Below are 20,427 nucleotides of genomic sequence, written 5' to 3'. Positions count from 1 at the left end.
TGCTTTTTAAAAATACATTTGCTAAAATTTTTTCGAACTACACAAATCACTTAAGTCAATTACACAAATTGTAAAAATAAAATAAATTAAAATGATTCAATCAATAGCTTAGAGCGCTACTAATCAATATCCAATTTTCTAAATGAGCCATCAATACCGAAAAGTGATTCGGAATCGACAGGGCGGCCACGGCGTAGTTTTTCATTTGTGCCATATTTAGCTTCCTCCACAAAATAATCTTTATAGCTAAGTAATTTCTTCTCCCATTCCTTCGTACCGGTTTCTATTGTGCCATTGCTGCCACCACATTCAGCTGGGAGACATTCTTTTGGTATATACTTATAAAGCGATTCGAAATCGGAATGCACATGGAACTGCGGGAAAGAAGAAGAATTAAAAAGTTTCAATATTCTAATTTTCTTTGAAAAAAAACTCAAAAAAAATTTTACTTACGCGCTGTTTAATTTTATCGCTTAGCAAACTTTTTGCAATATTCAAAGCTTTCTCACAGCTTGAGGGTACGTTTATAAAATGTAGACCCTTGGGTCGATATGGAAATGCTTTATCGCCTAACACAACAAGTTTTTTCACTAAGACCACATTGAAATGAAGAACGTGACTAGCAGTGAGACCCTTGAAATCTATTACCTCCATAAAACCCATAACTATGGCATTATCATCTTCACGAAATTGTATTTCACTGAGCATCGTACGAACTTTTAATACATCGCTAAGGGAATATTTGTTGATGTCGAATACGCCATAGCGGGCGATATGAATGCGTGGACCATCTGGTGATACTGGTTTGGGAAGTGGTAGATAGACGCTGAGTGGGATAAAAAGAAATTAGATGAAGTGTATGTAATTAGTGTTGTAATAGAGTTTTTATGTATAAAGGGCCTGGCAAAGTTGACATAGTCATAACGCTATAGTCTTAAGAGCGAATTAAACTTCCTTAACCCTAACGCCATGGTCGTAACCATATCCATATCCATAACCATCTCCAATGTGATCGATTAATTGTGTCTTAACCTAAAAATCGTGAAAATTTCATAAAAATGAAGAAAACGCAAAAGATTACAAACATATTCCACAAAAAAGAAGTCTCTTGGTCATAAAGTATCCAAAACAATGAATAAAATCTACAAAAAGTTATTAATTTCACCAACTCAAATATTTTTAAGTTATGGATATGGCGAGAAACCAAACACCAATTGGTTGGCTATGGTATGGTTATGGCTAGGGCGTTATGGTATGGCACCATTCACCAATTCATTGATTTCCATAAGGTTTTGCGAGTTTAACTCTTTGTTATATATTGCAAGCTACCGCAGTCTAATACATCAAACGTTGAAGTCCCTCGTTAATAAATTCTTAGCAACATTACATATCCATGCACGAGATTGTGTAACTTCAGTAAAGTTAGTACGGCTTACATATATGTATGTCCCATAGGCTCACTGATGTTAACAGGGTCTGTTCACCAAGAAGAGTGGATATAGGCGGGCATCTATCTCCCTGCGCAAACACGAAAACAAATTTAAGTTTCTTAAAATAAAACTAGCCGCAAGACAAAACTTTTCTCAGATTGTGAAGAACTTACTGCTGTTAGAAGAACTTACTGTACTGAGCTTTCAAAAAGATTGTATTGTACAGAGCACTCCAAATGGGGCATCTGGGCTTATACCTGAATGCCTGACGCGACAAAGCGCTCTATGTAAACCCGGCCTTAGGCTGGATAAGTGAAAGTTTGGCTACATTTACCTGCATAGAACGCTTTATTCCGTGCTTCACTTTGACAGGAGAGATCAATGTATTGCCGCACAAAGTTGGCGAAACATCAAGCATAGCAAAAGTTGTGAGCACTCCAAATGGGGCATGTGGGCTTAAGCCTGAAGGCCTGACGCGACAAAGCGCTCTAGGTAAACCCGGCCTTAGGATGAATAAGTGAAAGTTTGGCTGCATTTACATGCATAGAACGCTTTATTCCGTGCTTCGCTTTGACAGAAGAGTTCAATGTATTGCCACACAAAATTTGTGAAGCATCAAGCATAGCAAAAGTTATGAGCACTCCAAATGGGGTATCTGGGCTTAGGCCTGAAGGCCTGACGCGACCAAGCGCTCTATGTAAACCCGGCCTTAGGATCAATAAGTGAAAGTTTTGCTGCATTTACATGCATAGAACGCTTTAGAAGAGTTCAATGCATTGCCACACAAAATTGGTGAAACATCAAGCATAGCAAAAGTTATGAGCACTCCAAATGGGGCATCTGGGATTAGGTTTAGGCTGGTTAAGTGAAAGCTTTTCTGCATTTACATGCATAGAACGCTTTATTCAGTGCTTCGCTTTGACAGAAGAGTTCAATGTATTGCCGCACAAAGTTGGTGAAATATCATAGCAAAAGTTGTGATATTGTTAACTGATGGCGCTGCCAAAGCGACAAAGAATCTTCTTCTCTTCCGAATGTTTGTGGTGAGAGTAGAAAAGACGGCTATGTTGTGCGTTCTAACCCTTTATTTGCCTGAGAGGTGGGTGTCAACCCCATATTGAAATTTTTACACAAACGCCCTTTATCAGCTCAAAATGATTTCAAACAAATACTGATAAAAGTAGTCAAATATATGGCGCGATTTATCTGCGAAGAGATTCAGGCCGAGCTTCTCTTCCAGTTTGTGTCGTGCACCTTTTACATTTACCAAATCGCTGAAGAGGGGCGAACTCTAAAAAAACGCTTTCTACATGTTTTCCCAGTGACTTGAACCTAGCACCATACGGTGTGGAAGACGAAGCACGATACCACCGCACCACGGCGGCGGCCAATACTGATGAAGGGCTTTATTATAAGTTTCAGAGATAAAGACTGCCGTCCATTTTTTGATGTCCGATACCGCTCTTTTTCAGACGGCTTTCTTCTATTTAGCCTACAATGTATCGACTGGGGAGTGAAATATCATAAAGACTGCCGTTTCGAAAACGCTTTATATTAGAAAACTTTTAAAATATTCCATATTCTAGAATTTGGTTGAAGAACACTCAAACTCAGAGGTTTTTTCAAAACCGACCTTCTCTGAATTTGTTTCTAAATATAAGTTCAATACATTTTGACGGGAGGTAGGGATTTTATGAAAAAAATCTGCGCTAGAGCATTTTTAAACCGAACTCTTAGATGGAGCGTTTTTGAAAAAAATTTGGGATGTGACGTTTTCGAACTGACAGCTGAGATAAGATAATATTCCACTCGAAAGTCGAAATATGCGAAGTTAGCCAAATAGATTACTTTGAAAACTTACCCAGATCGTAGAATTTCAATAGCTGCATCATTCACAAAGCGATTTTTATACAATTCTGGTACCGCTGCACGCGTTGCATAGTAATTATCTAATTTGTGTTTAGCCTTTTCTATACTGTATTTGCAACCGCGCAGGAAAGCCACTAAAAATTGATCGTCTGTGCGTGCCGTAAGATGAGGTTGTTTCTGTATCCATTCCCGTAGTTGCTGTATATCCGCATCAATGCGTTCCGGTACTTCGCCCAATTCTTCTTGTGCGCGCTTTGCCAGTAGCGGTGTTAAGGGACGTATATTGGACATGTTTCTGTTGGATATAGCATGAATGTATTTAAATGACGAAGATGTTAAGCTCTAACGAATGGAAGAAAATGGGGGTTAAATAACTTGCATTAAATTATTTTTAAAATACCGGGGAATATTTACTTTGTTGGTTATATATGGACTTCTTAAATTTTTTTCCATAATTTTTTTGTTCTTTCTTTCCAAACAGTACTTGGAATCAAATAAAGACCTTAAAGCCCTTAACAATAAACCCAAGTATATACCACTAGGATTATACCTCTAAGCTGTTGAGCTATCTAACTTGTAACAAAGCTACTTTTGTTCGATAGGATTAACATTTGGCGATTAATAATCAGTTGTAAAAATTTATTATATTTATTACAATTCGTTTGATATACGATTTTATCACAATTTCTTAACTCTGATATGATTCACTGATGTCTAACCCTTAGGGGGCTTATAATATACCCGAGGCAGGTATGCCTATTGTAAGAGGCGACTAAAATACCAAATTGATTGAACGGGTTGGTAGGGCTAGACCCTTAATGGTGCTTGTTATCGGAACGTACCGGATCTGCATTCGGCAAAGGACCATCACATCGATAACACTCCCCAAGGCCCAACAATAACAAAAACAATTTCAATAGGTAGGATGTCTTTGGCTGACCTTTCGTCTTCTTGAAGTGCATCATAGTTCGATAAAAAATAGTCGAATATAGTCCTCTTAATTGAGGATCATATCAGATGCAATTGACTGCATACCTGAAGAAGGGCTACACCTTATCTTTTACTTCTTGCCTCTGCATATGTTCGTGCGGAATTTGGAGGCAGAAGGAGATCTAGGACTCAGATAATCCAACATTTATTATAAGCCGCCTACCGGTATGAATTTTAATTTAGGTTAGGTGGAATTGACTGGTCCGTGAGGACCAAAAGTTTGCTTAGCGTCAAAACTGAGAAGCCCTTTCAAAAGCCAGGACATATAATATAACTGTGTCGTCTTAGCAAATACTTAAAGCTTTCAAGTACATTTGCTGCTTCTAGATCTGGTAGCTGTGTCACTTCTAAAAGCTAGTGTCATGGCCTCACGAGTGCAACACATCAGCACAGTGTCTGCTCCATCGTTTCTTTCTGCAACTCACACTTCCTATATATTCTATCATTGATTCGGCCTAACTTAAAAGCCTGGAATGCCAAAAGGCATTGTCAGAATACTTATCATGAGCCTATAGTCCTCTTTTTTTTAGTTATAAGAGAAACTTTATCAGTCGTAAAACGTGCACATGATCTTCGGCACTTTGCAGCCTTTCGCTTGATTCCAAGTCTTTACTGCTTGGTCAATTATGTACAACTCTCTGCTCATTTTAATCTCGCTCAATATAATTGGGACATCTATAGTACAATGTTTGAGGGATATGCCTCTTTTAGCAGCCTGGTCCACTTTTTCATTTCCATCTATTCCCATATGTCTTCCGTCTATCCCAATTATTCCAGGGACTGCTTACACAATGACACACTTTTAGATATTATGCCATGCTAGATTATTGTCTTATTTGCTCTTAACTAATGATCTTAAAGTTTACGCAGCTGCAGTTTAAGCTATTTTCCTCCAGTGTTTCCACTGCTTTTGTCACGGATACTACTTCTGCCTGAATAACACTACAGTGATCTGGCGGCTTGTAGGATCTGTTTGTTTTCGGATAGGCGCAGTTTACCGCAGTGTACGCGTGTTTCGCTTTCTTCGTATGTAGCGGCTCTTCAGCAAGTATATTATTTAGATGATATGACAAGATATCGATTAAAGAGCTTCAAAACTGACTTAATGCCCTAACGGAATTTTAACCTCCAGGCTCAGAGCATAAATTATTCTTCGAGGGAGATAGGGACAGTGCAGCCTTTACAGACCGCTCAGAAATGGAAAAGGGAACTAGAACTCGGTTCTACTCAGTAGTACCGACTTTATGACTCATGCAGTGTCTTCCAGTTAAATATTTATGCCATAGATAAAAAAGAGGAGCTGCTTCAGGACTGTAATATTTCAGGCATCGCAATTTCTCCTTTTGCTGGTTCCTCGATCACATAGGGTTATCTCCTAAGGAAAATCGATGAGTAAACTATTATGACCTGGATGATTGTGAGGTCACAAGGTTTTATGGCCATGTTTGAGAAGTGAGATGATTTGATGCATCACTTTTTTCACTGGTTTTTGACACAGCTTCTATTTATTGATTGACTTGCTTTACAGCTCCAAATTCAGTCAATCAAAAACGAAATCGGGACCAGTAAACAGAACCAATTGAATCAAAACATCGCATCATCCCTAAGACATAGTATATACATGTGCGATAAACATACGTGCCAAATTACTCTAAATCAAGTTCAAGACCTAAAAATTATTTGCCGTAAATGCTCAATATGTCCAATTTAAATAAAATCAATTAAATTAGGTACAGTCATAGATATACGATAAATATGTGTGGATATGTACCTTTACTGTTATTATATTGAGTATAAAAGCAGCGATTTAAACACGCTATTGTGAAGTGAAGTATAATTGTACTACTCCCAAAGTAATCTAATAAAGACCATTTGCAATACTGAATATTTGAGTGATTTATTCAACAGTTTAGCGATTCGAACGTTAGCAGAAGGTTTGAAATAATCGGAATTGCCCAGAATTTGTTACAATATTTAGGCGTGTTTAATAAAAAATAATGCTAAGTAAGTCTATTGTTCTATAATTCATTTACATACATATCTGCGATATGCATTTTTGTGGGACAAAGCACTCGATGAGATTACGAAATTCAAGCAATTTTCGCTGGCGGTTAAATTTTATTCTAGTAAATATTTATTTCTCCAATATAAAAATTGTCATGCATTTGAAAATATATGGAGATATGAATCTGTAAGATATTCCGACGTCATAATGCACTAGATAATGTGCTTGCTTCTCAGACCAAAGTTCGTCGGATAGACTCCCACCATTTAGCTGTTGTGAACAAACCACACGGTATGTAGCTCGGCTCGCCAAAAATCGAAAAAGTCGACCTTAAACTCGTTAGAGTTATATTCCTGCTTAAAATATTATATGTCAATATACATATATCTAAAAGATAAAATATGTTAATTTCGTTAATTACCTATTCATATTTGTGTGAGACACGTAGGTAAAGAATGAAAATGTTTGTTAAATGTGCGTCGTATGAAAGACCAACAACGGTACCAATAAAAAGAATGACAGTGTTTTTATACCCAGCTGTACTTGTACACAGGGTGTTATAACTTTCAATAACGGTTGGTTGTACAGGTATAAAGGAATCGAGATAAATATGGACTTCCATATATTAAAAGGCTGAGGATGAAAAAAGAAACGGATTTAGCCATGTCCGTCCGTCTGTCTGTGTCCACGATAACTTGAGTAAATATTGAGATATCTTATTGAAATTTGGCATATCGGTCACTTGGCGCTTATACCCATCGCTTTTTAAAATGAGCAAAATCGGATGATAACCACGGCCGCTTTTTTTACATATATGTATAACATTTTGGAAAACACAAAAAACCTGATTATTTACTAAATAGCAATTTTCTATGCTTCGGGAGGCATTACTCGAAGAAAAATTAACATATCGTAATAAAATTGGGAATATATACTTTCTTTATAGTAGGAAATATATCTATGAAAATGGACGGGATCGTTTAAACACCACGCCCACTTTTATATGAAAGATGTTTAAAAGGGTCGTAGACTAGAATAATAAGCTAAATCTTAGCGCAAAATAATTTTGTATCAATGATATTTCCCTTATGAAGTTTTATTGTAATAGGAAATTGGGACTTTTTTTAATGGACGGTGCCACGCCCCTATTCAGATCAAGCATTACACAACATTTCTAGAGCCTCAGAAAAAATAAATCCCTCGTAACAAAATTCGAAAAAGTGATTTATCTGAAATGAACTGTACAATTCAAACTCACGCTGAGTATATAGTGCTCGATTACACCCGAACTTAGACACCCTTACTTGTTCCTATTTACTTCTTATTCATTGATACGAGTCTCAAGTCTTTTTAACACATGTTATTCGATTTTTGACGTTCAAGCACCAATCTAATATAAAAAACTCTCGTGTCACAGTGTTTGTTGTTGAGCTCCTTCGAATCGACTCGACCGAGTTTACACAATTTTGTGATCATATTGGATCAGCTACCAACTATTTTTCACATCCCCAAATTGTATGGATGGTCCACGCCATAAGTTTTTTTTTTTTAGACAACATTTTTTGTTCAGCTCCGAACTGGGACTGAGACTTGGAATAAGAGATGGAGAAGAATAAGAAGAACTAGAGAGAAGTAAAAAAAGAGGATGGAAAAAAGAGACTGAGAAAGATATAGGGTTAGATGAAAATAGGGAGATAGGGATAGATGGAGCGAGGGAGGGAGAAGGAGAAAGAGCTAGAGAGAAAAATGTGAGAGAAAAGATGTGGACGGAGAAAGACTTGCGGAGAATGAAAAAGGCAGAGAGGGGAGGAGTAAAGTGTGCATCTCCGCTATTCAGAATAACCCGTTTTGTAGCGAGTTATTTACCACTGCCGCTAGTGGGTCTCCTAAATATTATCTAAGTGATGATAAGTGTTTTTTTTCCGTAAATGTAGATTTTACACATGTAAAAAAAACACAGCTAGTGTTAAGTGAATTTTTTTCGAAATGCACTGCCGTATGACGTACCCTATTAATCACATTTATACAAGCCTTAGCGCTACAAAATTGCCGATAAAACAAATGATAACAGAAGTAAAATTATTGATAACTCCGTGTACTTTCTACACATTTACGTGTGTATGTACGTGGACAAAAACATGTATTAGGGTGTTATATTTTTATACTCAGCTGAGCAGAGCTCACAGAGTATATTAACTTTGTTCGCATAACGGCAATCCGTAACGGCATAAACTAATCGAGATAGATATAGACTCCTATATATCAAAATGATCTGGGCGAAAAAAGAAATTCATTTAGCCATGTCCGTCCGTCCGTCCGTCCGCCCGTAAACACGATAACTTGAGTAAATTTTGAGGTATCTTGATGAAATTTGGTATGTGGGTTCTTGGGCGCTCATCTCAGATCGCTATGAACGAAATCGGACTGCCACCACGCCCACTTTTTCGATATCGAAAATTTCGAACAACAGAAAAAGTGCGATAATTCATTACCAAAGACGAATGAAGCGATGAAACTTGGTAGGTGGGTTCACCTTATGACGCAGAATAGAAAACTAGTAAAATTTTGGACAATGGGCGTGGCACCGCCCACTTTTAAAATAAGGTAGTTAAAAAGTTTTGCAAGCTGTAATTTGGCAGTCGTTGAAGATATCATGATGAAATTTAGCAGAAGCGTTACTCCTATTACTATTTGTGTGGTAAAAAAAAATTAGCAAAATCGGATGACGAACATGCCCACTTTGAAAAAAAAAAACTGTTTAAAGTCAAATTTTAACAAAAAATTTGATATCTTTACTGTATATATGTAAGTAAATTATGCCAACATTCAACTCCAGTAATGATATGGTGCAACAAAATATAAAAATAAAAGAAATTTTCAATTCTTTCAATTTTCAGTCCTTTTTCATTTAATTCGTCTAGAATACTTTTAATGCCATAAGTCCAACAAAAATTTACCAATCCTTGTGAAATTTGGTAGGGGCATAGACTCTATGACGATAACTGTTTTCTGTGAAAATGGGTGAAATCGGTTGAAGCCACGCTCAGTTTTTATACACAGTCGACCGCCTGTCCTTCCGCTTGGCCGTTAACATGATAACTTGAGCAAAAATCGATATATCTTTACTAAACTTAGTTCACCTACTTATCTGAATTCACTTTATCTTGGTATGAAAAATGGCCGAAATCGGAGAATGACCACGCCCACTTTTTCGATATCGAAAATTACGAAGAATTAAAAAATGCCATAATTCTATATCAAATATGAAAAAAGGGATAAAACATGGATTGGTTTATTGACGCAAAATCTAACTTTAGAAAAAAACTTTGTAAAATGGGTGTGACACCTACCATATTAAGTAGAATAAAATGAAAAAGTTGTGCAAGGCGAAATCAAAAGCCCTTAGAATCTTGGCAGGAATACTGTTCGTGGTATTACATATATAAATAAATTAGCGGTACCCAACAGATTATGTTTTGGGTCACCCTGGTCCAGATTTTGGTCGATATCTCGAAAACGCCTTCACATATAAAACTAAGCGCCACTTTCTTTTGAAACCCTCATTAATACCTTTAATTTGATACCCATATCGTACAAACACATTCTAGAGTCACCCCTGGTCCACCTTTATGGCGATATTCCGAAATGGTGTCCACCTATAGAACTATGACCCACTCCCTTTTAAAATACTCTTTAATACCTTTCATTTGATACACATGTCATACAAACACATTCCAGGGTTACCCTAGGTTCATTTTCCTAAATGGTGATTTTCCCTTATTTTGTCTCCAAAGCTCTCAGCTGAGTATGTAATGTTCGGTTACACCCGAACTTAGCTTTGCTTACTTGTTTTAGCTTTTATATTTCTCCATCCTAATTGGTAATCTCATTATAATCACGGCCTGTTAATTCGCATGTTTCTGGGCTCAATAGGATATTTTTTTTTTACTGAAATTTTTAATTTTCATTAATTGAATACTTTGGAAAAAGTTGATACAACGCAACATCAGGATAGACAAGGCGACAGCTGTTTCGATTATACCTTGTAAATCTGCTCAAATCCTTTTCTCTTCTAGCTCGTTATAAAGATCTATTTCTAATTCATCAATAACCTTTGAGAGCCATATCTTTGCGATAGATGGTGCAGCTCTATAAAATATTGCTTGATCAAATCGAAATGGAAGTAGAAATTTAGCAGAAAATCATAATACTCTATGATAGACAAATGATAAGCAAAGCGGCGCCTAAAATTTACCTTTGAAATATATCTATACAAGCAGCTATGGCAGTTGTTAAAACATCCAAAATTACTGGACAAACATCACAACTATCGTACATACATGCATACATATATTGGAAAAGTATATTTCTTCTCAGTGTTTGCATTGCTACTCCAGATTAGCAGTAGCATAGAAAAATGTGCTGTGCCACTGCTCCTGCTCTGAACATGAGCAAAGCATAGAGCAGAGCCGAAGAATTAAACAGTGATAGCATTTCTTATGCTCTGCTATGAACTTCGTAGTGTTTTAGAGTGGAACAAATAACAGAAATAACAGAATTGAAAAAAATACCAAATACAAGCCATAAGGATGGCAGATGGACCCTGGCCGTTATTGGCTTTTAGCGCCAACAGAAACTCATTTACTATCCCCTGCGGCGATCCTCTGCAAACCTTTCTCTTTTTTATACGACAGTTCTGTTGCATTAAAGTTTGTTAATGAACTCATCCGTGGCCCCGCGACTCCTAGGCCAACCAGGCTTTTTGCTATGATCCCAAGCAGTATTTTGTTAAAACCATTTTAATTAACCTTCCCTTAGAATAGACATGCTGTGGTGGCGACAGTAACCAGCAAGGAATCTTTTCCGGTTTGTACAGACCAATCAGGAGCTCCACCGTTTTTCGGAGAAACGACGAGAGACTATATGGTCTGAAAACCGTAGGTGATACGTGGAAGCTTTTACCGGCATTTGGAGTGAAGTTTACTTTGACCACATTTCAGGAAAGAGGGAGTTGGATGGCCTAGAAGGTGCAACGTGGTCATATAAATCGTTCGCTAGATGGGCGACTAGTATTTAATAGTGCCATTTTCCTGAATGTATCCGGCAAAGGACCACCCAACATTGTGTAAGGTCTTCAAAGTCTTCCTATTGCTACAAAAAAAGGAAGACCATAGTAAAAGACTTCGGTATGTCCACATATAAAAAAATAAATGCAAGTCGCGATAACCTTCGAAGATATTTTAGGCAGTTGAGCTTTCACGGATAATCTTTTCATGGCATAAATACACTCGGAGTGCTTGCCAAATCACTGCCGAGGGGCGGCCCCGCTTAGAAAAAAATTCTTCTAATTGAAAGAACTTGTTTCTTAAATTTAGATGTTGCCCGGGGCGTGAAGCCAGGATCATTGGTGTGGTAGGCGGAGCACGCTACTGCCACACCACGGCGGTACCACATATTTTGCCTTTGGTATCGTGTGCATCGTCCCTATACAGATCACTTTAGACAGCGCGTCTGTGCCTTGCCTTTGGAGGTTTGGAACAACTTCCTCTAGCCATCTGATTTCCACCTTTATACACACAATTATTCGCTAGAGCTCTTTGTTTGTATTGTTACTTGACCCTTAAACACAAAATTTATTTTTCAGAAAATTTGCTATTAAAACTTAAAATTTTCTCTCCGAAAATAAACAAATCAATTCGCATGTTCTTTAACGTTCGTGATACCTTCTTTTTCCCCAAAACAAGCTCACCCTTTTTCGAAGTACGTTTGTGATACGGGGAATGGAGGAGAAGAAAATCTCAAGAAATTTGTGTTCATGATTGCTGGAATGCGTGACGGAAAAACATCTCTAAAAAAATTGGTGTTCAGAATTGAGTTGTATTTTTTTTTTGAAGAGCCACTCTAATGTACACTCGTATGCATGTAATAGTATGATTTATGGCACGCTAATTTTTAACATTTTACAACTTAAATTGGTTATCTATTTAGCGATAAACAAAAGGTGTTAACGTAATCGCAAAAAAACCTGTTATCATGCTGGATTACTCATAACGTGTGCGGCCCGGTTATTAGAGAAATGTTTTTTTTTAGAATGAAGCAAATAATTAATGGTCGGCGATATATTGATTTGACAGTGTGTGTGTATGTGGAAAGTGTTCTATGAACTGATATACAAATGGATACAGGTCACGTGATTGCTAATCCAAAGCGATAACAAATTTTATAAAATCTCTTAACTGCCCTAAGTAATATAAAAAGAATTTTGAGCTGAAACCCCACAAAGTTAAGTGACTTACATTTATTTGAATACGAAGGTAGTTTAAAAATAATTGACTATGCCCACTCTAAAAGCTGTTTACTATGGTCTAGTCCAATCGAAACTCCAATATGGTATTACCTGCTGGGGTGGCGCCTCGGCTAGTAAGTTGTCACCCGTTGTAACACTCCAAAAGGGAATTGTAAGACGTATATGTGGCGCAAACTACAGGTCTCACGCTATGACATCTTTTAGGAGACTAGATATAATACCATGTCGTCCTAAAAACTTTCTTTATTAGGTCGGGGTACTTAGAAAGTTATCCTTCTGAAGTCTACAACCTTAGGAGTAATCTGCTTCCATCGGTACAAATCCCGCATGCTAGGACATCTCATTTCAGAAGCTTTTATACATACACGTCGTGCAAAATGTTCAACTCTCTTGGCCGCCACCGTGGTGTTATGGTAGCGTGCTCCGTCTGCCACACCGTATACCCTGGGTTCACACCATGGGCAAAGCAACATCAAAATTTTAGAAATAAGTTTTTTCAATTATAAGAAAATTTTTCTAAGCGGGGTCGCCCCTCGGCAGTGTTTGACAAACGCTCCGGGTGTATTTCTGCCTTGAAAAGCTCTCTGTGAAAACTCATCTACCTTGCAGATGCCGTTCGGAGTCGGCATAAAACATGTAGGTCCCGTCCGGCCAATTTAAGGGAAAATCAAGAGGAGCACGACGCAAATTGGAAGAGAAGCTGGGCCTTAGATCTCTTCGGAGGTTATCGCGCCTTACATTTATTTTGTTTTTTTTATTTATTTCAAAAGAAAATAAAAATGTATTTGATTAGTTTTTGCCAATACGATCTAGAAAGCTTGTTGAGGATGTTGTTGTAATCCATATCTAATTTCTGTATCTATATCAACTGTTTCTCTATCGTGACCTTAACTAATTATCTGATATTTCTGAATTTATTCTTTAATATTATTAAAAACTAACACCCCACATTGAAAAAGAATTTTACTATGTGAACTGGCATTTAATAATATTTTATAATTTAATATAAAAAATGCCATGTACTTTTCTTATGCTAAATAAATAAATAAATAAATAAAATAAAAAAGAAAGGAAACTTATGGTTGGCTCATCTCATCAGCTGAATTTATTTTTTTCATTTCACTGGAGTAGGGATTGTCAAAAGGAGATGACAAACTCAAAATGAAACCAACACATTGACATTTCTTACAACATGCAAAAACTGCTAAGTTTTATGTTTTCATTCCATTCCATTCGACCAACACGTAGATTTTGACAATCTGAACAAGGTATGTTGTTGCTGTAGAGATGAGCCAACCATATAGTTGAGCCATGAAAGGAACTTTAAAATTTTCAATTTCTATCATCAAAAGAAGGCCGAATGCAAACTAATTACAGTCAAGAGCACAACATTTAACTAAAAAAACAAAACTTTCACCTATATTTAAATAATTTACTTAACACTGACACATGTTCTATTGTTTATAGTTTTTTTTTAATTTTTTAGGTAGGTAATTAGATTATTAAAATTCAAATGACTAACCCAACAATTATTTTTTGCTGACAGTTTTTCTTAATTTTTTGTGTTGTCGTTATTTTTTCCTCATAAAAATTTTTATCGTTGATTATGCCTTTGTTTAAAGAGACATGTTTCGTTTTTCTGGTGCATTTATACATATAAGGAAAGTACTGAAAAAATGTGTCACCTTCTTTCCATTTTCTCTTTTTGTTGCTATGTGAAATATTCCCCGTTGCTAGCTCTATGAGTAGTTACTTAAAAATCGATTGCAAGATTCTAGAATTCTAAATGGATTTTCTAAATATCTCTGAATATCTCGATCTGTGTCCCATCTTGAAAACTCTTTTATCCTAAATATGACAACCAAATGGAAGCCAAAGTTTCGTTCAAAGTTTCAGGTTCCTAGGCTATCGGTAAGTTCCTTAAAACTCGAAAGCAAAATTTCCCATTTCGGGCGATTTTTTGAATTTTTGACGGTCCCTGGACCAGCTACCGAAATTTTTTTCCTTCATGTTGCATTCTCATGGGGTTCTGAAGTATGTTCTTAGTTGCAAGAATCTAGCTCTACGGGAAGTTAATCAAATAACGGTCGTAAGATTACACATGTTTTAAATTGACTTCTAATTATCTCTACATATCTCGATCCCTGTCCCATATAGAAAAGTGCTTAACTCTAAATATTAAAATATAATATAGACCAAAGCTTCGTTTAATGTTATAGTTTTTAAGACCGGTCGATTTTTGGCATTTTCACGATCCCTTGAGCACGTAGCGAAATTTTTTCCCTCACTCTCCTGGGTTTCTGAAGTATGTTCTTAGGATCAATCTAGCTCCATGGGAAAATGCTCAAATAGCGGACGCAAGATTCCGTATGTTGTAAATGGACTTTCTAAAGAAATATACATACTGTAACGAATGTTAGCAGCACTGAGCGATGCTATCGTCTCTAAGCCGATGCTAACCAGCGACGTGAATGCACATCAATAATTCAATCATTATGTATGTACATAAACGAATAAATAATTGCGTCTACACATATGTACGTATACGAACATCTGAGCGGCAATGCACAAATACATGCATATATCTTATCTGAGTTGTCACAAGAGAGAACAATAATTTGTGCACGTAGTGGCTGGCGATTTTGTAGCCGAAACAACTAGTAAGTTCTGGAAATCGAAGAGCCTAGAAGTATGCAGCGTAAACTCTAAAAGCGGGCAAGCGAGTAAGAAGTAATTCAGTTTGAGTTGAGCTATCAATCAGTTTGATTAAGCACGCGATCTGGCGGCCAATAGTAGAGTTTCATTTGAGTTATCAATCAGTTTGGTTATTAAGCCAGCGAGTAGCAAAGTATAAGTGTTATTGTGAAGTACTTTAATAAAGGCCATTTTTCCATTATTCAATATTGGAGTTATTTATTCAACAGTTTAGTGATTCGAACTTAGCAGAGGATTGCAAATAAGAGGATTTGCAAGTAAATTCGTTACAATTGGTGTCAGAAGAGGAATTGTTGAATAAATTCCAGAGAACAACAAGACATGGCAAAGTTCAGTGAATTGAAGATCCAGCAACTAAAGAAGGAGTTGGAGAGCCGTGGATTGAATACAAGCGGCGTTAAACTCGAACTTCAGGTACGGCTACGAGAGGCAATGGAAGCAGAAGGAATTGATGTGGACGAGTATGTCTTTTATCCTGATGAGGACGAGACAACAGCAAAAATTGAAGAGAAAAATGAAACACCGCAGACAATGGCGAACACAGACCTGAACATGATGTTGGCTGCAATATCGGCACAAATGTCCGAAATGTCATCACAAATATCTACCAACATGTCATCGCAATTGAAATCGCAAGAGACACGCATAACATCCAAGATGGAAACTCAGCTGGAATCGCAGGAGAACCGTATAACAGCGAAGATTGAAGCACAAGAGGCACGGATATCCGAAATATCGGCGCAAATTTCAGCACAGATATCATCGCAGATCTCTGCTCAACTGGAAGAGCAAGAAGAACGTATTTCCTCGAAGTTGGAGGCGCAAGATACAAAAATTTTACAGTTTGAAGAAAAAATCGAGGCCGAGGTGGATGCTTTGAGAGGACGTATCGAGCAGTTGCAACTAAATCGCCCAGCAGTTTTAACTAGTAATTCAAAGGTAAAAACACCAATCTTTGACGGTTCTGTTCCTTTCCAGGTCTCCAAGCTACAGTTTGAGAAAACCGCAGCAGTGAGCAACTGGAATGCGGAAGATAAAGTTGCTGCACTGTTCGTGGCATTGAAGGGTCCAGCAGCGGAAATCCTACAGACGATTCCCGAAGGAGAGCGGAACAATTATGAAGCATTGATGGCTGCTCTAGAGAGACGATACGGAACTGAGCACAGGAAACAGATATTTCAAATAGAATTGCAAAACCGCTACCAAAAAGCTAACGAGACTTTGCAGGAGTTTGCTTCGGACATTGAAAGATTGGCTCATCTTGCAAATGCGGATGCACCCGTGGAATACACGGAAAGAGTGAGGATTCAGAGCTTTATAAATGGCATACGGGACGTCGAAACGAAGCGAGCCACATACGCGAACCCAAAGCAAACATTTTCTGAAACGGTATCCCATGCATTGACTCAGGAAACGGCGTCATTATTGAGTAAACCAGCATACAAAGCTAATCGTGTGGAAGTAGAAAGGCCAGAGTGGGTAGATGCAATTTTGGAAGCTCTGAAGGGATCACAACAGAAAAATGCCGGAGTTATGAAATGTTTCAAGTGCGGTAACCCAGGTCACATTGCACGTCATTGCGATCTTGGTCCTAATAGTTCCAACAATGTGGGTGGCCGTAAACGCAAAGCTGGCGGAAATGAGCAAGAGCGTGTCGGATGTAAAGAACGAAAACTTGGCCCGGCTATTGAATGTCCTGTGATATCTGTGTCGCAGATTGGAAGGAAATCAAGCAGTCTTACCATCAGAGGGAATATGGATGGTAAAGAGCGTGTGCTGACTGTAGATACGGGGGCATCTCATTCCTTGATTCGATCTGATTTGGTCTACAGGAGAGTAAAGTCATTACCTGGAGCAAGGTTGCGTACGGTCACAGGCGAATATAATCAAGTCCAAGGCGAAGTGGTATGTGAGGTATTAATTGGAAAAGTCATGGTTCTACACAAATTCGTTGTGGCGGAGATCGTTGATGAAGTCATATTGGGAGTGGACTTCTTGGTTGACCATGACGTCAGGATCGATATGCGGAGAAAAATTATGCGCTATAAGAACCATGACATACCACTTAACTTTAGTTTGGAAAAAAGGTTCAGCAGTAATCGGGTACTGGTGGAAAAGACTCGACAAAGACCACGAAAGTCAAAGGCAAAAGTTGATAGATCGAATGGGCCAAATAAATCAAAATCAAAAGTACCTGCGAGAGAAACACTGGCATTGACAAAACCTAAAAGACGCAGAAAAACGAAGCAACGAATTTCCGAGAAAGAATGCGAGGGTAGTTTCAAGCCGGAGCGCACTACTGTTGTGAAATGTGGGAACGATACCGATTATGCAAAACAAATCCGTCCAGCGCAAGCTCTACGAAGTGGTTCATTGACCAAACAACAGAGTGTGAAAGAACGGCCGAGGATAATGAGTAGTAAGATGAAACACAGGTACGACAAGGAAAATAATTCGCAAGGTTTCCGGGAGGGAAATTTGGTACTGTTACACAACCCTCACCGGCGGAAAGGTGTTCCATCCAAATTTCGGTGCAGTTGGGAAGGCCCGTACAAGGTTGTGAAGAAGGTAAGTGATATCATCTACCACATACAAGCAATTGGGAAATCACGAAATAGAAGAGTGGTACATTTGGCGATGCTAGCAGCGTTTAGATTGAGAGATTTGTCTGATCGGGACGATCAGACTTAGGTGGAGGGCAGTGTAACGAATGTTAGCAGCACTGAGCGATGCTATCGTCTCTAAGCCGATGCTAACCAGCGACGTGAATGCACATCAATAATTCAATCATTATGTACATATGTACATAAACGAATAAATAATTGCGTCAACATATATGTACGTATACGAACATCTGAGCGGCAATGCACAAATACATGCATATATCTTATCTGAGTTGTCACAAGGGAGAACAATAATTTGTGCACGTAGTTGTGGCTGGCGATTTTGTAGCCGAAACAACTAGTAAGTTCTGGAAATCGAAGAGCCTAGAAGTATGCAGCGTAAACTATAAAAGCGGGGCAAGCGAGTAAGAAGTAATTCAGTTTGAGTTGAGCTATCAATCAGTTTGATTAAGCACGCGATCTGGCGGCCAATAGTAGAGTTTCATTTGAGTTATCAATCAGTTTGGTTATTAAGCCAGCGAGTAGCAAAGTATAAGTGTTATTGTGAAGTACTTTAATAAAGGCCATTTTTCCATTATTCAATATTAGAGTTATTTATTCAACAGTTTAGTGATTCGAACTTAGCAGAGGATTGCAAATAAGAGGATTTGCAAGTAAATTCGTTACAATACTTTTCCACACCTTTCCTGAACCACCAAAAAAGTAACTCAGGAAGAAAAGTCCTTTTAAAAGGGGACGCAACTCAATTTGTGGAAGATCACATACCGTATTTAGAAAAAAAAATTATTTGTATTGTTTTTGTTGTTGTATTAACGACAAAGACACTCCCCGAAGGTTTTGGTTATCGATGTTGATGGTATTTTGGCAGACATAGATCCGGTACGTTCCGGCAACAAAGCACCATTAAGGTACTAGCCCGACCACCTCGGGAACGATTAACTTTGGGTCGCCAGAGCCTCGCCTGCTAAATATGTGTATGATACATTGCTATTTGTTAAAGTATTCCCCTCGCGAAGGTGAGGTTGACAATTGGGTTGCGGAAGCTTTCAAGCTATTGTGAGGAATACTAGCAACAGTAAGGGATACTATCATCTCTAAGCCGATACTGAGCAGTGACTTGTATGCACATAACCAAGTTAATCGTTATGTCTACATAATATGTCCATACAAGCAGTAGAGAGCAACGCACAAACACATGCATATATTTGATATACTCCCAAAATTCGGCAATTATTTGTGCAAGTATCACTCACATATACACACGCATATGAGAAGCTATCCACGTGCATCTGTAGTTATAATTTTATAGCTGGTAACTAAGTAAATTCCAGAAACGCCTAGAAGTATGGAACGAGGTAATCGAAGAGTATAAAAGAGCGCAATCTGAGCAATCATAGAATCAGTTTGATTTAATACATAAAAAAATGAAATCTGAAACTCTTATCAACTTTAAATGTTTTTGTAATTGCTGTAAACAAACTCAAGCATATATTGTGTTGTAAAGTAATTAATTTGCGCTCAAAGTATTTTGTTTTTCTACTTAAATGTAGTTGAATGATTCCGTGTGCCTGTTGGACACTACTGGACTAATACGTCATAAAAGTATGCTGGGTTGGTTAAAGGTTGAATTATATTTTCACATTTTCAAAGTGCACGAACTGCTATTGCATCTCATTATATTTTTTTTATGAATATCAAATTATCAAATTTATTTATAATTAATTTAGCGCTACTGCTAGCTCCCTCAATTAATTCTATATTTATAAGCAAAATTTTAATTTGGTTTTATATTATTTTATAAACTTTCATTTCATGTTTTTTTCACCGACCTTCAACTGTAAGACACTTTTTATTCTTAACTTTTGGCTCTTATGTTCACTAATTGTTTTTAAATAGCTGCGATTTGAACTTGAACTGTTACCGGCAGTGTTAGGCGTGCAACTGAACGCTGTTAATGAAAAAGGTATGTTCTCTGGTTTATATGTATTATTTAACAAAAACAAGCCAAAAACAATACTGATTAACAAACAAAGGTATATTTATCTTATTGTATGCGTGAATGTCCGTAAATACTTACCCAGTAGGAAAAGGAAGTATGAAATTGCTTTACATCCATCACAAAACTAACATTCCCGGCAGACGTTGTCTCCCACTCCCACTACTATGCTCCCACCCTTATATATTGAGCTATCGTAATAGAAAGTTCGTTACTTAAAAGAAGGACGTAACTCAGATACGACCTTATTAACAGAATGTCTGAGACACGTCTTGATTAACAAATCTTCTGAGTAACGACATTTCTATTAGGATAGGTCGATATTAAATCTCAACATAAGTGATTGCAAAGATATAACGAACTTAACCTTTTCCCAGTGGAGGCATGACACCGCTTACTTTTCCAAACCTCTATACAAATTATATATATATATAACACACCCACACATTTATATTGTAACTTTAATGAAATAACATCCCTGCTGTTCCAGC

At 37.5% G+C, this 20,427-nt stretch overlaps 1 protein-coding gene across 2 annotated transcripts; it reads right to left on the bottom strand.

Annotated features, from left to right (window-relative positions):
- LOC137243519 (alpha-tocopherol transfer protein-like) lies at positions 1-19,878 on the bottom strand. 2 transcript variants are annotated; one of them, XM_067771309.1, is made up of 4 exons: positions 19,770-19,878; positions 3,292-3,641; positions 454-826; positions 1-374 (listed from the first exon to the last, which is right to left on the bottom strand). In XM_067771309.1, the coding sequence occupies exons 2-4, from the start codon at positions 3,588-3,590 to the stop codon at positions 120-122; spliced, it is 927 nt and encodes a 308-aa protein (XP_067627410.1). In that variant the 5' UTR covers positions 3,591-3,641; positions 19,770-19,878; the 3' UTR covers positions 1-119. The 2 variants fall into 2 exon arrangements, with proteins under 2 accessions (XP_067627410.1, XP_067627411.1); XM_067771310.1 differs by having other exon boundaries at positions 3,292-3,594.
- Between the last annotated feature and the right edge of the window lie 549 nt (positions 19,879-20,427).

This window comes from Eurosta solidaginis, chromosome 3 (genome assembly GCF_040869045.1).
Source record: "Eurosta solidaginis isolate ZX-2024a chromosome 3, ASM4086904v1, whole genome shotgun sequence".
Lineage (NCBI taxonomy): Eukaryota > Metazoa > Arthropoda > Insecta > Diptera > Tephritidae > Eurosta > Eurosta solidaginis.
This window is presented reverse-complemented; position numbering and strand designations above follow the sequence as displayed.